Source organism: Schistocerca gregaria, chromosome 3 (genome assembly GCF_023897955.1).
Source record: "Schistocerca gregaria isolate iqSchGreg1 chromosome 3, iqSchGreg1.2, whole genome shotgun sequence".
NCBI lineage: Eukaryota > Metazoa > Arthropoda > Insecta > Orthoptera > Acrididae > Schistocerca > Schistocerca gregaria.
This window is the reverse complement of record NC_064922.1, coordinates 945,158,975-945,180,931: the sequence shown is the minus strand read 5'-3', so window position 1 is coordinate 945,180,931 and position 21,957 is coordinate 945,158,975. Positions and strand designations below refer to the sequence as shown.

Genomic DNA, 21,957 nt, shown 5'->3' with positions numbered 1-21,957 from the left:
CCCCTGCTGAAAACTGGAACGTCAGCCGGAAGTGAAGTAAAAACGAGTTTTGCGATTGTTGACCAAACACACTAACAATAGGCATGAAGCTACATGACAAATGCGATTGTTATAGCGACTGTGCCGGGCGGGTCAGAACTGACCCTTCCGCAGTTCTAGGTGAATCTTCATATTTCTCTTTTATGTTTTCGCCATAAAATGTGAATTGAAGTATGATCACTAATTAAATTATTTCATAAAAAGTCACAGAAATGGAACACTCTAGACAATAATACAAAAGAGTGACAAACAAAAGAATTATCAAGTTATCAAGTGGGTCACGAGTGACACAGCCGCGGTTCTAGTGGTAAACCAAGATCCTTAAGATAAGCGTCATGTACATGAAATTGCTACAATATCCCAGACAGCTCATCGTGTAGAATTTGCCTCGTAATAACCTTTTTTTAACATTATAGGCCATTCTACTCTAATTTTTCTTGGCAGTCGGCGAGTACACAATTGTCGCACTCTGACAGCAGCCTGATACATGTGCAGCCTGCATCTCTCTAATACGAAAAGTAAGACAAGTACAAGTTTTAATACATCAACAAGTCTCGACTTGTCTGAGACCTTGCTGAGGAAACAGATCTAGAGTTGTTATCACAACTCCCCTTACATTATCATAATGTCACTTCCTATTATGCCACCTAAATTTGGAACAAGTCTTGACTCGTTTCATAGCTTCCTAAGAATACATACACGTCTCAGCGCAGTTCCCTGTCACACAAGTGCGGGGAGAGGGAGGGGGAAGAGGTGGGGGAGAGGGACAGCGAGTCTCAAGACCCACACCTCTCCAGAATCTGGAATCATGGTATGAAGATGTATTAGAGGTGAACAGCAGGACTTATTGTTGAAGGGGGCCTGTATGCTCGCCAGCTTGTACCACAGACAGTAAATCATGTTGTTATAACTTTCATGATCAGGGTTCCAACCCTTCAGGACAATGGGAGACCCCACACTGCAGTTCACACCATAAACACTTTGAGGAATATACGAATCCCATAATGGCTTGCCGGTCCCCTGATTTGTCATTTACAAGGTACGTCTCTAATGTGATGGAAAGACATTTACTTCATACCAAACTCTAGCCACCAAATTATCACTTATCATACTGATGTTGATGATTTACATCAATTCCGAATGGAATAAAAGATTAATCATTTAATTTTGTTGCTTGATGAACACTTCCACCGTCTGATATCGGAATGGTGCTTCATGATGTAACATTTCCCTTCTAGGTCAGCACATAAAATACTTTTGTTGCTCCAGTAATGTCTACTGTAACTTTTATCAGACATCTACCTGCATACTGGGTCAGAAATTTTATGACGTCCACCAGATGACTACAGTTGTGCAGAAGAAACGATGCTGCTCCCACTGCTAAGGAAGTATTTCTCTTGGCGCATTAGTCTACGATTATGTTTCCATTTCCGGTTGGTTGGTTGCGCTGCGACTAATCTGAACTTGCTCCATCAACTCAGTCGCAATGGAGGCGCCTTTTACTATTAGCGTGTTCTTAAGCTCCTCTGAAAAAGAACGTGTACGTGGGCTGAAAAAAAAAGTTCAAGACTAATATTGAGACTTTGTGTACTTAGCAAATTCGTTTAGTTTATTGTGGATGTACCCAAGTTATTACCCATATCCTCCACAGACATTTACGTTTTTGCATGTACCATTGTTCAAAACATTTGTGCATTTCACAGCGTGAAGAGACAGTTCAAGGTCACAAAACAGTCTCGTGTTAACATTACACGATGAAAAGTACTTCAGTAATATCAAGAATCTCTCTACTTGTATGGATGTAATTATTTCGGATATTTAGTTTTCCACTGTTTTCGCGCCACATGAGTACGCAGTGAGCTCCTCTTTTACGCCCTACCGCTATTTCCTCCTTGTTACAGGGAAGGAGCCTCGTTCAGCAAGTGCCTGATGTACAACCAGAGCGATGTGACGGACTCCGGCGGCAGCAGGGAGCCTGTGAAGTGCCAGCACGGCTGGGAGTACGACGATACGTGGTTCTCCCTGACGGTGACGTCACAGATGAACTGGGTCTGCGACAACCAGCAGTCGGTCAATGACGTCTTGTTCTACTCACAGATTATTGGAGTAGCGCTGGGGTTACTGTTTGGCTACATAGGCGACATGTGCGTAGCTATTTTTTTAAGGCTGGGTTAATCCATCATGAATCACTTAATAATGTTGATTAATTCTGGTTATTTTCCATATATAAGAAGTTAAATTATTTTTAGAATTTATGATTGGTTTTTCAATAGCGACAAATACGTAGTACATTCACATATGACTAACGTTTCAATAACTAAAATAAGACTGCATTATTATTATCGATATATTCCTACGAGTATATGTCACGTGCACTACACTGCACTTTCGCATTGTATCTTTTTCTCTAGGTACTGTGATGAAGTTAGTTACCTGTTTATGCTCCATGGATTCTTTTTAAAATGCTACTAGATATTTATCTCAACAAAAAGAGGAAACCGAAAGCTAATCTTAGTCGTACATAGAAGCCAAACGTACTTATGGGTTTAGTTGGCTAAGAATTTTACGACTTTTGTGCACACAGACACACCTATCCTTCATATTTTTCTACATTAAATATTGAGTTCAAGGAGCTGAAAGTAGATTAATATTACACGTATTTGACCTCAAATTAAGATATTGCAGTACGATGTATTACATTCTGAAGGTATGTTGTCGAATCAAGTTTTAGTATTAATTTATGACACATTTCTACCAATCAGTACTCAGTTCTATGGGAAAATAGAATATATAGCGTAGTTATGTAAGATGTATTTGATAAATTTATTGGTTTTAGTTGTCGTCTTAGTTTCCTTGGTCAGTTTACAGCACATATTTATTCCAGGAAAAAAATATAGTTTTGTGTTTTCCATTTCTTTTCTCATGCTATGTTTAACATCAAGTTTGTTCATGCTCTATAATCATAACCAGAAGTTTAGGGGACTACCAACTGATGTTTTCTTAATGTGGATAAAAGATTATTAAATGTGCTCCATGATATTATTATGAACTTTAATTCCTGGAAGACATCTTTATAGTAAACCGAGTTACTATTTTTACTTATTACTCTGATGTCCCTTGTCTGTAGGATTGATGGGGCTTAAGAGACCAAACTACATGGTTATCAGTCGCTCCATCCTATATGTGTCACCGAGTGGTCTAGGGCACTGCAGTCCTGGACTGTGCAGCTGGTCCCGGCGGAGGTTCGAGTCCTCCCTCAGGCATGGGTGTGTGTGTTTGCCCTTAGGATAATTAAGTAGTGTGTAAGCTTAGGGACTGATAACCTTAGCAGTTAAGTCCCATAAGATTTCACACACACACTATATGTGTCAAGCCGGAAAGTGTCTTCAGAGAGAAAGGATGCAGAAGACAATCCCTGATGAACCTGTTGTAACTGAGGATCAATAAAACCAACAGAAGCGAGTGAAGGGTAAGCGGGCGAATGGGGGTGTGTTGCTCCACTCAGAAAAAAGCTGGAGGCACCCAAAACATGTCATGTGGGAGGTGCACCCTCTGCATGCGACTGGAGTTTCCTCTCCCTCCATTATCACAATAAAAACCAGCACAACAGGCAAGTTTATAAAACGCCAGGGAAGACAACAGCGCCGACGAGACATCAAACCAACGACATATGAGTAAAAGAATAAGAACTTGAAAGGTGGGAAGGGCAAAAGCCAGGCTGGATCACCGACCATCCCCTGGGTAAGAGCAGGAGAGGGGGTACCCTTCTAACCCTCAAGCGACTGACGATGCCATTGCGCTCTCTCTCACAGAGAAGAGTAGAAACCAACTTTATGGGTAAAATGTGAAACCAGATCAGCCACTCTGACGTCATCCACTAGCACCAGGGGAAGGGTATCTGCAGGTTTAGGGTTTCACTGTACAGTGGCCAGATTAGAGCGTTCCAGAAGGATGTGGACACCCATCAGATTGGCACCACACCAACAGTGGGGTGAAACCTCATGTTTTAGACTGTGGCCGTGGGTCAGCCAACTGGGGCCAATGTGTAGCTGACAGAGAATGGTATAGTCTCTGTGAGAAGCACGAAGGAAGGACTGACACATGGAACGGTGGCTTACTTCTTGCAGTTTGTTAGGAGAAAGCAGGGCACACCAATCGGTGCTCAGCTGATGGTGGAGAGTCGACTGCAGGCCAAGTACTGAACCCCCAACTCCAAAGTCGTCGTTCTGGTGGCTAACTTGGCCAACAGGTCAGCATATTCGTTCACTGGGATTCCAACGTGACCTGGGGTTCAGACAAAGACGACCGACCATCCATCTTGATGGAGGTCGGAATGAAGATCTGGATAGTCACGACCAGTGGATGTTGGGGTCAGCACTGGTCGATAGCCTGATGAGGAGGTTCCAGAGACTTAAAACATTGCAATTACTAGCATATTCGTCATTCATTTCATTTCAGGTGACAATTTTTAACCTTGAAATTTCTAGTGTTATTACACAATCCATGATATTATCACCTAATTTTAATTTAATAGTATCAATATGGTATTAATATCCATTTGTGTGGTTTGGTGGCTCAGTGGTTGAGAGCTACACTACTGATCCAAAGGTCATCGGTTAGGCTCCTGGTGAATCCTACAGTATTTTTATCTGGTACTTTTCACATTTGGAAGTTATTTGCATATACAAAATATGCGTAGTTGTGCTGTAGTTCGAGGGTTCACGTTGAGCTGTATATCACACTATAGCTCAGATCTATGGCCGGAGGAAGTTATCAGCATGTCCGAAAGTGGGTGTGACGTATATATCTGTCCATGGTATGCTCGCTCTCACTGGGTTCTACAGATATATCTGTCCACAGTATTCTGTGGCTTGTAGCTAATGCGAGTGACGAGTTTAATGCCAATAGATATTGCACATTTGGGTGATAAAAGTTATGGGATCCCCCCTGAGAGCGACTCAGATCGATTCGGACCTTCTCTTTCCAGAAGTAGTGGGGCATCTCGACATGGCGAGGACTCAACAAATCGCTGGAAGTCCCCTGCAGAAATACTGAGCTGTGCTGCCTCTAAAGCCCTCCAAAATTGCCAGAGTGTTGCTGGTGCAAAAATTTTCTGCACGCAGTGACCTGTATATTAAATCCCTTAAATGTTCAATAGGATTCGTGTCGGGCGACCTGGCTGGCCATATCATTCGCACGAATTGTCCAGAATGTTCTGCAAAGCAATCTCGAACAATGTCATTTTATACCCCACCCATTACAGCTTAGGAAATATGTATATATGTTCGCATTAGCACTCGTACATTAGTGTTGCCAAGAACATGAAAAAATTCCCCCCTCTTACGAAAAATTTTTATATTATCTCACAAAAAAAATAACCTCACAAGTGCATATTTACTTCATATTCAGTGACAAAAAATGACGACTTGTATTTCATACGTAATTTACACACGTTGTTGTACACGAAGTCCGACACTGCAGTGTTTGTACCATATCTGGTTTCTTTCCTTATCTGCTTCCCCGTCTCTTTCTTTCCTTTGCCAAAGTGACCTTCACAGTAGCTCGTGGCGTTTCCATTGTTGTTCTGCAAGAAGACGACCAAAACTGCTGTCCAGGCTAGAGGCTGGTATTGGTTCCAATGCTGCTCCTGCGGCTAACAACTCCATACTAACTTCCTTTTACAAAATCCACGAGAGGTATCTTCTGCTTGGTGACATCCGTGCACAAAATAAAAATATTCACAGTAAACGTTAGAGAAACGGGAAAGAAAAGTTTTTTGCACTTCATCGTGTTTCTCGCGACTGGGTACCAGCTGTAAAGCCGACTAACAAGGTGTACGCCGGCCTTTTCAATGTTAGATTACGATAATGTTAGGCTCCATTGTTCTTGTACTTTTCCAAAAACAGAAAAAAATAGAAATTGACAGAACTTTAAAGTCCCTTGCTTTGAAGCTTGTTGGAAAACATTTCTGTTTTTCATTTCTTCATGATAGTTTGTAATATTCTTCCTTTGTTTTGTGTGTGTTAGCCGGCCGTGGTGGACGCGCGGTTCTAGGCGCCGCAGTCTGGATCCGCGGGACTACTACGGTCGCGCGTTCGAATCCTGCCTCGGGCATGGATGTGTGTGATGTCTTTAGGTTAGTTAGGTTTAAGTAGTTCTAAGTTCTAGGGTCTAATGACCTCAGAAGTTAAGTCCCACAGTGCTCAGAGCCATTTGAACCATTTGTGTGTGTTATTTACTGTCCTGATATGTAAAACCAGATGTAATACTTGAGTGTATTTTGTGTTCTCTGAATTTGTTTACAAAACATACTGTCATGTAAAACCAACTGTAATATTCTTATACTATACTGTTAATGATAAGCAATGTAACAAACAGAAATACAGTTACCTATTCGGACAGCAAAACCACAAAACAAGTGTAATAACCGTGTGTTTAACCTAAGGAATAAGCATCGGACTTTAACTCGTTTCTTCAAACAAGTCATTAGTTCAGAGGTACGGCAAATAACAGTAGTTAGATTACTATTCTGCATCGATAACAATATACGGAGTTGGTGGTACACTATTATTTGCCAGTCTAATAAGGCACACGTAATGAAGCTGAGTAGGCCAGCAGAAAAGGTTGGAACTCCCCACAACAGACTTCACTTTAGATTTAGATAAAAGATGGTTCAGCAATACAAGAAAAGTTTTGTCGCTCGAAGCAAAACTACAGTACCAAATTGCTTAATCAAACTGACTGATTTCATGAAAGCAAAAGTAAATTTGCACAGGGGGAGGGGGGGGGGGGGGTTCTACATCAACATATTTGGTACTCAACATTTCACTGATTCACTATAAACTGTTTAACGTTACTATTTATCACCCTTAATCATCAACTTAGTATTTCCTTTCATTAACAAGTAATGTGAAAGCATCAAACAATTTATCTAATGTGGTGTCTGAGTCTGACATAACCTTTTAACAGAGAAAATAATAGTAATGTTAATCATGACATTCTCAGTTATTCTTTCCATCAATTATTCCACTGATTAATCACTGGTTTTCGCCAACAATATATTACAGATTTCACAGCCTTGGCTGAATACAGGTCACTCGGAATTTTCATTTCCTAGGTAAGGATCCTGCTTGGTTTATGAGCGGGATAAATTACCAGGTGGACAGAATTGTTAATTGGTTAGTATTCTTAAAGTACATTACACACACTATAATACATAGCTAAAATGTCGTACCCTATAAGCTGTGATCAGCGACGGTGGCGTTGGTGGCAACAACTGCATTAATATCAGAACGGCCAAGAGCAGTTATCCATGTCGGACTTATTTCCTCTTCATAGCGATGATCCATCGTATAATCAACAGCCCGTTTTTCTCCCCATACCAGGCCGTGATAAACTGCAGTTTCCAACCGAGGCAAGATGCAAAAACACGGCGCACTCCACACTATGCTGGCGCTGTACGTGCTGCCTCAAAGATCACTGGCCACCGACTGATTTTGTTCGCGGCCGCCAAAGCGCGCCAAACGTTTCCGATCCCACCTTTTCCTACGGTTACACAGCTTTCCGTTCCTGACGGAACTACTTCATCTTTTATACTGCACGTATCTCACACAGCCCTAAGTGTGTGCTAGTAACTATTACATACGTAATTGCATCATAGCACCTTTTTACATTTAATAATTATAACAAATAGATTGTCAGAGACACCAAAGGACTTGGAAGAGCAGTTGAACGGAATGGATAGTGTCTTGAAAGGAGGATATAAGATGAACATCAGCAAAAGCAAAACGAGGATAATGGAATGTAGTCGAATTAAGTCGGGTGATGCTGAGGGAATTAGATTAGGAAATGAGACACTTAAAGTAGTAAAGGAGTTTCGCTATTTGGGGAGCAAAATGACTGATGAAGGTCGAAGTAGAGAGGATATAAAATGTAGACTGGCAATGGCAAGGAAAGCGTTTCTAAAAAAGAGAAATTTGTTAACATCGAGTATAGATTTAAATGTTAGGAAGTCATTTCTGAAAGTATTTGTATGGAGTGTAGCCATGTATGGAAGTGAAACGTGGACAATAAATAGTTTGGACAAGAAGAGATTAGAAGCTTTCGAAATGTGGTGCTACAGAAGATTGTTGAAGATTAGGTGGGAAGATCACATAACTGATGAGGAGGTATTGAACGGAATTAGGGAGATGAGGAGTTTTTGGCACAAATTGACTAGAAGAAGGGATCGGTTGATAGGACATGTTCTGAGGCATCAAGGGATCACCAATTTAGTATTGGAGGGCAGCTTGGAGGACAAAAATCGTAGAGGGAGACCAAGAGATGAATACACTAAGCAGATTCAGAAGGACACAAGTTGCAGTAGGTACTGGGAGATGAAGAAGCTTGCACAGGATAGAGTAGCATGGAGTGCTGCATCAAACCAGTCTCAGGACTGAAGACCACCACCACAACAACAACAACAACAAATAGATATCTTTACAATATTTAAAAGTAAATATTACACAATTTTTCTTAATATGTAAATTCATTTTAATCTTATCAAAGAGTTTCAGTATAGATTTCACTTCAAAAAAGATGTCTCTACTTCTGCTTTAACAGTTTCAATAAAATATTTACAAAAAATTAAAAAAAAATGAACAACAATGTCACAAGTTTACATGCACACTTATAAATCTGCTGCATCTAGAAGACAAAATATGAACTTCTACAGCTGTCTCACAGACGAAAGTCATGGAGCACAGGCGAAAGCACATTCCATGAAATGGAAATCTACACTTTGACCATAGATACTAGTAGACTGGACTTGCTGTGCAGAAGCCATAGGGCTGGTGTGGCTCCAACATAAACCACGTGACTGTTGGCAAAACATGGCGGGATTTCAAATCAGCGGTCTGCCACCCCATGTTTGTATCGTATTTTACCCACATTTCTCAATTGACTGCCAAACGGTTCCAACAAAAATTACTTTTTTTATTTGCGAAAAATTATGTCAGAACTACATTTGACCTTGATTTGTTCACAGTACCATTTATAAAATCTATCAAATACATCGAACGCCCCTCTGGTGGGCACCGGGACGAAATTACTATAAACTATCAATTAATGTAAAATGTCGTTAAAATTCTTTTAAACAGTAAGAGTGGGCTCGTGTCAAAACTTTAAACATTGGATTCGCAACGTTTTGAGCTCTAGTCACTTATAAAAGAAAATGGGAATTATGTCAACTATAGGTGCCAAAATTGTCGGCTATAGGAGCAGGTCCATTTTAGAGTATTAATTTTAGATGCACTTCAAAGGTTCAGTTCCTAGTATTTTTACAACAGTTTAAACTATCAGTTTTTAAAAGAATGATATTTTAGATGAAAGGTGAGACTCTGAAGTTCCAGAAAATAATTTTGGAGCCAACATTTATTTAATAGTATTAGAAGGTAGAAAAAACTCTTTTCATGTGTCTACTATAGGTGCTCTTACCTTATTATAATCTCACTTGAATATACAAAAAGGCGCGTATGTGCAGATGGCTTAAAGTTTTTCCGTTTCAGGGCCTGTATCCAAAGCTGCCTTCGGTTTTCATCCTTAGGGAACCTATGAGTAGCAACGAAAAACTGTTATACTTACTTCTGTAACCGAATTATCGCAGATACTTTCTAAAATGTAATATGAGTCTGACTTCACAGGCATCACTTTCAATACTTTAAATTACGTGATACTCTATTTCAAGTGTAATAAACATATAAAAGTCACTTCAACAGATTTCAATAAACGCATCTGAACTATCATAGAAACACGTACACTGTGGGGCGGCAGGTGGAATAATAGAATAAATGTTTTGTATTTATTTAATGCTGTTGTTTACCGTTCTCAACACTGGCTTTCTAACTACAATATTGGCAACCAGAAAGTGATTACCAAACGTGAAGCCTGTAATTAAAAGTCCTAGTGCCCACTTCATCTGAGAAATACATTTATAGCTACAGCTTATAGCTCTGAGGAATTAGGAGATTGTCTGGGATTCATAATCAAAAACCATTCTCTCTCAAATGTTCACTATATTCTGAAAGTGACAGACCAAAAAGAATCCACACAACCCAACTACTAGAACAGTTCAGAGTCTAATGCGCTGATGTCACTGTAACTGTTCAAATCAAATGTTTAAGTGAATGCTCGCCATAATTTGATGATAATGAACATAATGGTAGAATGTCTGTCCTGCGGCGGCACGTGAAAATACGACATACGCAAACTAAAGATAGATCATTAACGTCATCCCAGAATTCACAGTTCACTTGAAAACGATTTCATGGTTAGGCGTATCCTGAGTAATTTATTACTGCATCCGAAACTGTTTATATCAACTATACCGCCGCGACGCGACTCCCGGCACAGGCGGTGCGCTAATCAGCGTCTGGAGAGAACTGGGGCCTTTCTTTTCTCGCGCAGCGTTCTTACATATAAAGCCGTGGTGCGGACGGCTAAGGGAACGCCTGATCAAATCTGCTCTCCCGACTTGCCGCTGGGCTAGTAATGCACCACTTCAAGTTATTGAATAAATCATTGCTTCCTTTGCTGATGGCCGACGAAGCTTTAAATTTAACTGTGCAATCAGCACACAATTAAGTAATTATAATAAAATCTGACGTGGCTAAGTCAAATATTTTGGGCGAGAGAATTAATTTAATTACACTGCACGCAGTAGACGAGCTCTGAACTTGCTCTTTGGAGATAAGCTATCGCTATAGTTTTATAGTTATTCTGTTGAAACTTCTCACATTTTTATGATTATAGCGAATCTCCCATCTACTTAAATTTAAACATCCTAGCTTTATTTATTCGCCTACTTAATCTATCTTGCTTCCTTAATTTTTAAGATAAAAACCAGAAAATCATGATTTTCAACTATAATTTTAATTTGTGAGATCCAGAATACTGTTTCTACTAAATTATTATGCAAAAGGAATTTAAATATATATTTTTAAGTTTCTAGCTCTTTTCTGTTGCGCCAATGATTTTTACCGAAAAACATCCAAATTTCGAAAATGGTTAAAGTTATTGAACTGATATTCAACACATATTAATTTAGTATTACTCCTGACATGCTAGAAACGTTTCAGGTTATTTACTTGATTTTTAAAGTATTGTGCAACATGTATGACGTCAGAGCTAGTTACAGCGGACTGGCTGGCACACAATGGAAAGACTGATGTGAATTTTATAAGGTGTGAGAAGGCGGCTTCCTTACAACACGTGAAATGTAATGCCATTTCCCCTGACAAAATGCTGAGTACAGCCATAAGCGCAACACGAAACAACCATGGTTTGCCAACATTCACGTGACTTCAGCCCAGAGAGCCACGAAAATGACGTCAGGGCCGGTCTATTATATTTATGGTTGAAGAAGCTACGCCCATATACCACATGTGCGCCATCTACACGGCCGATAAACCCGAGGCACATGTGCCATAAGGGCATATTGCCGAAAGTGTTAATAGTCACTCGTAAACCGTCTTAGGTCATGGTTACTCCAGTTGCTATTTTCTGCACCAGGCACAAAGTCCATCAACAAATAAAGGTAATACTTCGTTCAATAAGTGGCAGCGCATAATCGTGGGAGTGTATCTGCTAGCTGGACTGCCCACCACCTCGACACACAGGCTGAGCTGACTCTTGCTGACGACAGGTATGGCCGACGCCTCCAGCAGCTGCTGTGCCTGTCAGCCCACGTGGTCAGCAGAGTGCTGGTCGTGCTGTCTCCACACGTGCTCCCGCTCTTCATCCTGGCAGTATCACTGGTGTCAGCTGCGGCTGGGCCCATGCTAGAATCGATCTTGTCTGTTGGTGAGTGTTAGAAAAACTGACGTAGCTTTTACAGTAATCTACATCTACATCTACATGAATACTGTGAAATTCAGATTTAAGAGCTTAGCAGAGGGTTCATCGAACCACAATCATACTATCTCCCTACCATTCCACTGTGGTACAATACACTCCTGGAAATTGAAATAAGAACACCGTGAATTCATTGTCCCAGGAAGGGGAAACTTTATTGACACATTCCTGGGGTCAGATACATCACATGATCACACTGACAGAACCACAGACACAGGCAACAGAGCATGCACAATGTCGGCACTAGTACAGTGTATATCCACCTTTCGCAGCAATGCAGGCTGCTATTCTCCCATGGAGACAATCGTAGAGATGCTGGATGTAGTCCTGTAGAACGGCTTGCCATGCCATTTCCACCTGGCGCCTCAGTTGGACCAGCGTTCGTGCTGGACGTGCAGACCGCGTGAGACGACGCTTCATCCAGTCCCAAACATGCTCAATGGGGGACAGATCCGGAGATCTTGCTGGCCAGGGTAGTTGACTTACACCTTCTAGAGCACGTTGGGTGGCGGACGTGCATTGTCCTGTTGGAACAGCAAGTTCCCTTGCCGGTCAAAGAATGGTAGAACGATGGGTTCGATGACGGTTTGGATGTACCGTGCACTATTCAGTGTCCCCTCGACGATCACCAGAGGTGTACGGCCAGTGTAGGAGATAGCTCCCCACACCATGATGCCGGGTGTTGGCCCTGTGTGCCTCGGTCGTATGCAGTCCTGATTGTGGCGCTCACCTGCACGGCGCCAAACACGCATACGACCATCATTGGCACCAAGGCAGAAGCGACTCTCATCGCTGAAGACGACACGTCTCCATTCGTCCCTCCATTCACGCCTGTCGCGACACCACTGGAGGCGGGTTGCACGATGTTGTGGCGTGAGCGGAAGACGGTCTAACGGTGTGCGGGACCGTAGCCCAGCTTCATGGAGATGGTTGCGAATGGTCCTCGCCGATACCCCAGGAGCAACAGTGTCCCTAATTTGTTGGGAAGTGGCGGTGTGGTCCCCTACGGCACTGCGTAGGATCCTACGGTCTTGGCGTGCATCCGTGCGTCGCTGCGGTCCGGTCCCAGGTCGACGGGCACGTGCACCTTCCGCCGACCACTGGCGACAACATCGATGTACTGTGGAGACCTGACGCCCCACGTGTTGAGCAATTCGGCGGTACGTCCACCCGGCCTCCCGCATGCCCACTATACGCCCTCGCTCAAAGTCCGTCAACTGCACATACGGTTCACGTCCACGCTGTCGCGGCATGCTACCAGCGTTAAAGACTGCGATGGAGCTCCGTATGCCACGGCAAACTGGCTGACACTGACGGCGGCGGTGCACAAATGCTGCGCAGCTAGCGCCATTCGACGGCCAAAACCGCGGTTCCTGGTGTGTCCGCTGTGCCGTGCGTGTGATCATTGCTTGTACAACCCTCTCGCAGTGTCCGGAGCAAGTATGGTGGGTCTGACACACCGGTGTCAATGTGTTCTTTTTTCCATTTCCAGGAGTGTATATGCATACTAAGGGGTTGGATGGGTCTATACAAGGGCGATGTAATGGAGGACAATATTATGGAAATGGTACAGGATGTAGATAAAGATGATATGGGAGATAGCATACTGCCTGAAGAGTTTGACAGACCACTGAAAGACCAGAGTCGAAACAAGGCCCCGGGAGTGGACAACATTCCATTAGAACTACTGTCGGCCTTGGGAGAGCCATTCCTGACAGAACTCAACCATCTGGTGAGCAAGATGTATGAGACAGACGAAATACACACAGACTTAAAGAAGAATATAATAATTCCAATCCCAAAGAATGCAGGTATTGACAGATGTGAAAATTACTGAACTATCAGTTTAATAAGTCACGGCTGCAAAATACTAACGCGAATTCTTTACAGACGAATGGAAAAACTGGTATAAGCCGACCTCGGGGAAGATCAGTTTAAATTCCGTAGAAATATTGGAACACGTAAGACAATACTGGCCCTAAGACTTATCTTAGAAGCTAGATTAAGGAAAGGCAAACCTACGTTTGTAGCATTTGTAGATTTAGAGAAAGTTTTTGACAGTTTTGACTGGAATACTCTCTTTCAAATTTTAAAGATGGCAGTGGTAAAATACAGGGAGCGAAAGGCTATTTACAATGTGTACAGAAACCAGATGGCAGTTATAAGAGTCGAGGGGGTTAAAGGGAAGCAACGCTTGGGAAGCTAGTGAGACAGGGTTTTAGCCTCTCCCCGATGTTATTCAATCTTTATATTGAGCAACCAGTGAAGGAAACAAAAGAAACATTCAGAGTTGGTATTAAAATCCATGGAGAAGAAAAAAAAACTTTGAGGTTTGCGATGACATTGTAATTCTGTCAGACACAGCAAAGCACTTGGAAGAATAGTTGAACGGAATGGACAGTGTCTTGAAAGAAGGATATAAGATGAACATCAACAAAAGCAAAACGATGATAATGGAATGTATTCGATTTAAATCAGGTTTTGCTGATGGTATTAGATTAGGAAATGAGACTCTTAAAGTAGTAAATGACTTTTGCTATTTGGGGAGCAAAACAACTGATGATGGTCGAAATGTAGAGGATATAAAATGTAGACTGGCAATGGCAAGGAAAGCGTTTCTGAAGAAGAGAAATTTGCCAACATCGAATGTAGATTTCAGTGCCAGGATTTTTTTTTTTGAATGTATTTGTATGGAGTGTAGCCACGTTTGGAAGTGAAACATGGACGATAAACAGTTGGGAAAAGAAGAGAATAGAAGCTTTCGAAATGTGGTGCTACAGAAGAATGCTGAAGGTTAGATGGGTAGATCACATAATTAATGAGGAGGTACTGAATAGGATTGGGGAGAAGAGAAGTTTGTGGCACAACTTGACAAGAAGAAGGGATCGGTTGGTAGGACATGTTCTGAGCATCAAGGGATCACAAATTCAGCATTGGAGGGCAGCGTGGAGTGTAAAAATCGTAGAGGGAGACGAAGAGATGAATACACCAAGCAGATTTAGAAGGATGTAGGCTGCAGTAGGTACTAGGAGATGAAGAAGCTTGCACAGGACAGAGTAGCATGGAGAGCTGCATCAAACCAGTCTTAGGACTGAAGACCACAATAACAACAACAGCAACATCACTAGAACGGTTCCCATCTCTGCTCTGCCGGTATCCTTTCCTGATCACGTCACAGACCCGCAACTTCACTGGGCGACATTGAGCCCCGCGGTGGGCAGCAACCGTAATGTTTTGGCTCCTCCGTATACATTCGACTCGTACCTTGTTTCCCAGATGGATGTGCAAATAGAAGAGACAAATGACATTTCGACTTTGTAAGTGCTTCTGCCACGCCGATTAATTTCAGAAAAGAGAACACATCTACACGAGAGGAATTCAGCTACTAACAAGTGAAGGTCATGACTTTCTGGACACTTTTAGAAGTACATCTGGAAAGCATAACGTGCGAGTACTATGGCGTACTTCCTAGGCAATTTGGAGAAAATGGCAAGAGAAGTTTCACGCTTCATTGACGTACACGTCCTGAACATTAGATGACGGTGGTCGTCTGGTTAGATTTCAGGCTCCGTAATCGGTGCATCGTTGGATAGAGCCCCGCTCATCTTTTTTTTTAAGTTACCGGTATATTTTTTTCATCACTAGTCATATTGTTTCGTACATATTACATTTGAAAGGTAATCTGATGAAAAGACAAGTGGTTGGTTGGTTTGTCGGATTGAAGGGACCAGTCTGCTATGGTCATCGGTCCCTTTGTCCAAAACTTCAAACACCCACACAGAATAAAAACTAACAATGGAGATGACAACAGACGACACAGGACAAGAAAGAGTAAGAGAGAGAGAGAGAGAGCAGACAAAAGGAATTAAAATCACACAGAGTGTGACAGTCGTTGGCCGACCATAGAGACAGAAAAGGAAAAGCCAACCACCTAGAAACACACTAAAAAAATTGTTGTTGTTGTTGTGGTCTTCAGTCCTGAGGCTGGTTTGAAGCAGCTTTCCATGCTACTCTATCCTGTGCAAGGTTCTTCTTCTCCCAGTACTTACTGCAACCTACATCCTTCTGAATCTGCTTAGTATTCACCTCTTGGTCTCCCTCTAGGATTTTTACCCTCCACGCTGCCCTCCAATGCTAAATTTGTGATCCCTTGATGTCACAAAACATGTCCTACCAACCGGTCCCTTCTTTTTGTCAAGTTGTGCCACAAACTTCTCTTCTCCCCAATTCTATTCAGTACCACCTCATTAGTTATGTGATCTACCCATCTAATCTTCAGCATTATTCTGTAGCACCACATTTCGTAAGCTTCTATTCTCTTCTTGTCCAAACTAGTTATCGTCCATGTTTCACTTCCATACAAGGCTACACTCCATACAAATACTTTCAGAAACGACTTCCTGACACTTAAATCTATACTCGATGTTGACAAATTTCTCTTCTTCAGAAACGCTTTCTTTGCCATTGCCAGTCTACATTTTATATCCTCTCTACTTCGACCATCATCAGTTATTTTACTCCCTAAATAGCAAAACTCCTTTACTACTTTAAGTGTCTCATTTCATAATCTAATTACCTCAGCATAACCCGATTTAATTTGACTGCATTCTATTATCCTCGTTTTGCTTTTGTTGATGTTCATCTTATATCCTCCTTTCAAGACACTGTCCATTCCGTCCAACTGCTCTTCCAAGTCCTTTGCTGTGTCTGACAGAATTACAATGTCATCGCAAACCTCAAAGTTTTTATTTTTTCCCCATGAATTTTCATACCTACTCCGAATTTCTCTTTTGTTTCCTTTACTGCTTGTTCAACATACAGATTGAATAACATCGGGGAGGGGTTACAACCCTGTCTCACTCCCTTCCCAACCACTGCTTCCCTTTCATGCCCCCCGACTCTTATGACTGCCATCTGGTTTCTGTACAAATTGTAAATAGCCTTACGCTCCCTGTATTTTACCCCTGCCACCTTCAGAATTTGAAAGAGAGTATTCCAGTTAACATTGTCAAAAGCTTTCTCTAAGTCTACAAATGCTAGAAACGTAGGTTTGCCTTTTCTTAATCTTTCTTCTAAGATAATTCGTAAGGTTAGTATTGCCTCACGTGTTCCAACATTTCTACGGAATCCAAACTGATCTCCCCCAAGGTCCGCTTCTACCAGTTTTTCCATTCGTCTGTAAAGAATTCGCGCAGCTGTGACATATTAAACTGATAGTTCGGTAATTTTCACATCTGTCAACACCTGCTTTCTTTGGGATCGGAATTATTATATTATTCTTGAAGTCTGAGGGTATTTCGCCTGTCTCATACATCTTGCTCACCAGATGGTAGAGTTTTGTCACGACTGGCTCTCCCAAGGCCGTCAGTAGTTCTAATGGAATGTTGTCTACTCCGGGGGCCTTGTTTCGACTCAGGTCTTTCAGTGCTCTGTCAAACTCTTCACACAGTATTGTATCCCGCATTTCATCTTCATCTACATCCTCTTCCATTTTCATAATATTGCCCTCAAGTACATCGCCCTTGTATAGACCTTCTATATACTCCTTCCACCTTTCTGCTTTCCCTTCTTTGCTTAGAACTGGGTTTCCATCTGAGCTCTTGATATTCATACAAGTGACTCTCTTTTCTACAAAGGTCTCTTTAATTTCCCTGTAGGCAGTATCTATCTTACCCCTAGTGAGATAAGCCTCTGCATCTCCAGAAATAAACCAAAACTCCTGAAAACTGACGGCAACAGGCTGCAAACGAAGTAACAGTTTCAATGTGAATAACATTCTTACTACAATTGGCGAAGAACAGGTGCCCTTGGCTAAGTAAATTCTTCTCGTTTGCAGTTTTAGGCTTTCATTAAAAATTATTTGTTGTGGAGCCATACATACTGCTATGGTGTCTGTCCCGCAAGTAAATTATCGAAACGTCACAGGAACATCTTTGAAGTGTAGTCTGTGTTTTTTGATAACGAAGACTGATGACGTTTTGTCGTGTTTCAGGCTTGGAGCTGACTGATATCAAGCACCGCACTGTGATCAACTGCTACGCATCCTGCAGCATGGCCGCTGGAGTGATGCTGGCCGGTCTGGTGTCTTGGGCGATGCCCAACTGGAACTATTCCCTCTCGTTTGCTGCCCTCAGTTGTTTCGCGCTATTCTTCTTCTTCAGGTAACACACGCAAAAAAAAAGAATACACGAGGATGCGTAAAGATACAATAATTATTAATATATTTTGTTTTTGATCGGAATGAACAACGGACGACGAATATATACATGTTTATGTTTAGTCAGCGTGTCTTGTCTACGAGCCGAAGTTCGTCAGGAGATTATTTTTACGAGCGAAGTGTGTAGAAAGGTGTGATGCGAAACACGTAGCGAGATACGTGGAGCATTCGAGTGTCTCGTTTCACTATACAATAGTTGTTGCTGTTGTTTCGTGGGATATTGCTCACAATTAATCATCTGCAGGGGCCGAAGATTGTGTTGGGTGTTCCCAAACGGCTGTTACGTACGTCATCAGCCAAGTAATGAGAGTTATATACAAGTACTAACCACACCCCTATTCAATGTACTTTGTCTGTTGAGCATTGTGTAGAATAAGAAAGGTCAGACTTAAGCTCTGGTTTCAGTTCCCCCCTCCCCAGTACAACTAAATGCCGAGATAGCTAATTCTTACAGATAAATGTGTGTGTAATGAAATTTATCTACACTGTTTGTGCATGTGCAGTGGGGAAGGTTGGGGGGAGGGGGAAGGATCTGCTTGTAAGTATAATTAACTTCCACTTGCTAAGCTCATGATTTCTCCATCCAAAGCCTGAGAATTTTCAGTGCTGTCTGTAGGCTGATATGATGTTTGATAATGTTTAGTACTGTGCCAGGATAGTTACGTCATCGGTGTGTATGGCTACCATCACGTGGTCGTGGAGGCTTAACACGTGGGATTCCAGTATACTTCGTCGAGGTGCTCCCGTCTGTTTACCATGCAGTATTGACTGTTTACCTGGAATCTCTGGAAACTTCTGTCAGCGAGGCATGGGTGCATGACACCTATGAAACAGTGCGGAATTCTAGCGCCGTTCAATTATCATTTGAAGCTGTTTGCCAAATACATTCGTCGGTCTAGGAAAACAATGCTTTCTCGTCCTTCTTTGTCGTTACCGTGTTTTACGCATTCTATTACGCGGAGGAATTGTGTTGTGGCGTAGTGAGTCTGGAATTGGAATTCCTCTGGGCTCGGCACTCCATTGTTGATGCAGTGCCACGTGAGTCGCTCCTGAATTACTTCCTCAACAACACAGCTAGAAGAGCTTATCTGGATGTTGAGTGAGTGCTTTTGTGGGAGAGAGTTGCCTTCTCCTGCTTTCCTGAACATCAGGACCTTGGCCACATTCCAGTGCACAAGGAAATTGTAGTGTTTGAGGACAGCATTCCTGATGTTTGTAAAATATTCTAATGATGCATGAATGAGCTGTGTTATGAATGCCATCTGGACCAGTTTCTTTCCTAGGAACGATTACTTGACTGTTACCACGATAGGCCTCGTTTTACGTGACCGTATGTTGGTGAATTATAAACATCACGTCTCTTGAAGATACATTTGGTTACATAGCAGTATATACAGTGTGTATAATATCTCTTTGTTAGCGGGTGCTTGCCGAGAATATTTGGTACTAGAATTCAAATAGTTTCGCAGTTTGTACGACGGCCTAAGAAAAAACCCTCAGAATAGCGGTTTCTTTTCGGAACTACAGCCTCGACCAGTGATGTGTTTTATAATCAATCCCAGGGACGTTGTTCAGTTGAAATTTATAATTTGTAGTCTCTGATTTAGTCAGCACAGATGTGCGACGTTTCATTTCTATTAACAAAATTTATAATATTTTAATCTTCGTCAAGTATTTTATGTTTCAGAAATTTCCTTAATATGCAGACGACTAGCCCTACCTTATGGTCTTTGGTTTTATATATCATTCTTTATGTATCTTACTAAGTAACTTATAAAAACACCGTTATTTTACTTTTTGCTTTTCATTTTTCTCCAAGACAAAAGCCGGAAATTTGGAGAAATACGTTTTTCACACCGTTTCACTTCTTCGCATTTCCAAGATAAAATATTTATTTTCATATTTTGCAGTATTATAAATTCAGTCACACACAACGTATTGCTTTCGTGATCCATGTTCGGTCATACGAAGAATAAGCTTTTAGGGTGCAATAAAAGTGGGAACCGAACATTGTAATAGTTTAATTATACATCTTTTTCATATCTTCGTTTTTACAATTACGTTAATAAGGGGGAAAATGGAATCTCCCAGCAGTAGCTGAGCTCCGCTGAAGGTGTCACTCTGGTCCCCGTTCTTTCAATATGAAACACAAAATATTAACATTTTGCAAGTATGTCACAATTTGTAATGGGTAAAAACCATTTAATTATATTTTAAAAGAAATATTCACATTGTAGACAGAAGTGTGACCGAAAAGATGTCACACTACATAGTCTATATGATTTCAAATACCGTTTGTCTGATGTAGAGGTGAGGTGACTAGGCAACAAGTTTTAAGTTTTGTTTGATGGGCCAGAACTGCCGTGAAAGAGTATTCTATACCTACGTCTACATCTACTTACATACTCCGCAATCCACCATACGGTACGTGGCGGAGGGTACCTCGTACCACAACTAACATCTTCTCTCCCTGTTCCACTCCCAAACAGAACGAGGGAAAAATAACTGCCTATATGCCTCTGTACGAGCCCTAATCTATCTTATCTTTGTGGTCTTTTCGCGAAATGTAAGTTGGTGGCAGTAAAATTGTACTGCAGTCAGCCTCAAATGCTGGTTCTCTAAATTTCCCCAGTAGCGATTCACGAAAAGAGCGCCTCCTTTCCTCTACAGACTCCCATCCGAGTTCCTGAAGCATTTCCGTAACACTCGCGTGATGATCAAACCTACCAGTAACAAATCTAGCAGCCCGCCTCTGAATTGCTTCTATGTCCTCCCTCAATCCGACCTGATAGGGGTCGCAAACGCTCGAGCAGTACTCAAGAATAGGTCGTATTAGTGTTTTATAAGCGGTCTCCTTTACAGATGAACCAAATCTTCCCAAAATTCTACCAACGAACCGAAGACGACTATCCGCCTTCCCCACATCTGCCATTACATGCTTGTCCCACTTCATATCGCTCTGCAATGTTACGTCCAAATATTTAATCGGCGTGACTATGAGAAGCGCTACACTACTAATGGAGTATTCAAACATTACGGGATTCTTTTTCCTATTCATCTGCATTAATTTGCATTTATCTATATTTAGAGTTAGCTGCCATTCTTTACACCAATCGCAAATCCTGTCCAAGTCATCTTGTATCCTCCTACAGTCACTCGACGACGACACCTTCCCGTACACCACAGCATCATCAGCAAACAGCCGCACATTGCTATCCAGCCTATCCAAAAGATCATTCATGTAGACAGAAAACAACAGCGGACCTACCACACTTCCCTGGGGCACTCCAGATGATACCCTCATCTGCGTTGAACACTCACCATCGAGGACAACGTACTGGGTCCTGGCGGATTGTTTGAACATAATGCTTCAGCACATTCTTATGCACATCAGACTGATTTATATGTGTCAGCAATGATGTTGACGTAACTTCCACCCATTCCAGCATACTACTTCCCAAAGGATGTGATTTGGTATGTCTCAGAGAGACAGGCATTTGCTGCAGTTTATGACGTCCTTAAAGCGGTGCATGATGCATATACGTTAACACAAGGCTGACAGAACTCGTCACCAAAGCATCTTCCCACAGTTACGTCTAATTTATTTTCAATTCCTACTTTAACGCTTCCACCAACGACCTTTAACGGCAATCGTTGCTAACGTTATACCTCTGCGAGGAATTTTTGATAAACTAATAGAAACAGAACAATCAAACTGGGATTCGTTTCCGAAACGCTCCAGCAGAGTATTACCAATAGTAAACGGTGGTTCAGGAAAAGACGTTAAACCAGCACAAAAACAAGATGTATCA

At 41.8% G+C, this 21,957-nt stretch overlaps 1 protein-coding gene across 1 annotated transcript in view; it reads left to right on the top strand.

Moving 5' to 3' along the window:
- The window catches only part of LOC126355870 (solute carrier family 22 member 7-like), a 160,689-nt gene that overhangs the window by 98,628 nt on the left and 40,104 nt on the right, over positions 1–21,957 (top strand). Inside the window, exons 3-5 of the mRNA XM_050006370.1 lie at positions 1,941–2,183; positions 11,720–11,877; positions 17,921–18,089. Of these exons, the coding sequence (XP_049862327.1) occupies positions 1,941–2,183; positions 11,720–11,877; positions 17,921–18,089 (570 nt within the window). The remainder of the gene's footprint in view (positions 1–1,940; positions 2,184–11,719; positions 11,878–17,920; positions 18,090–21,957) is intronic.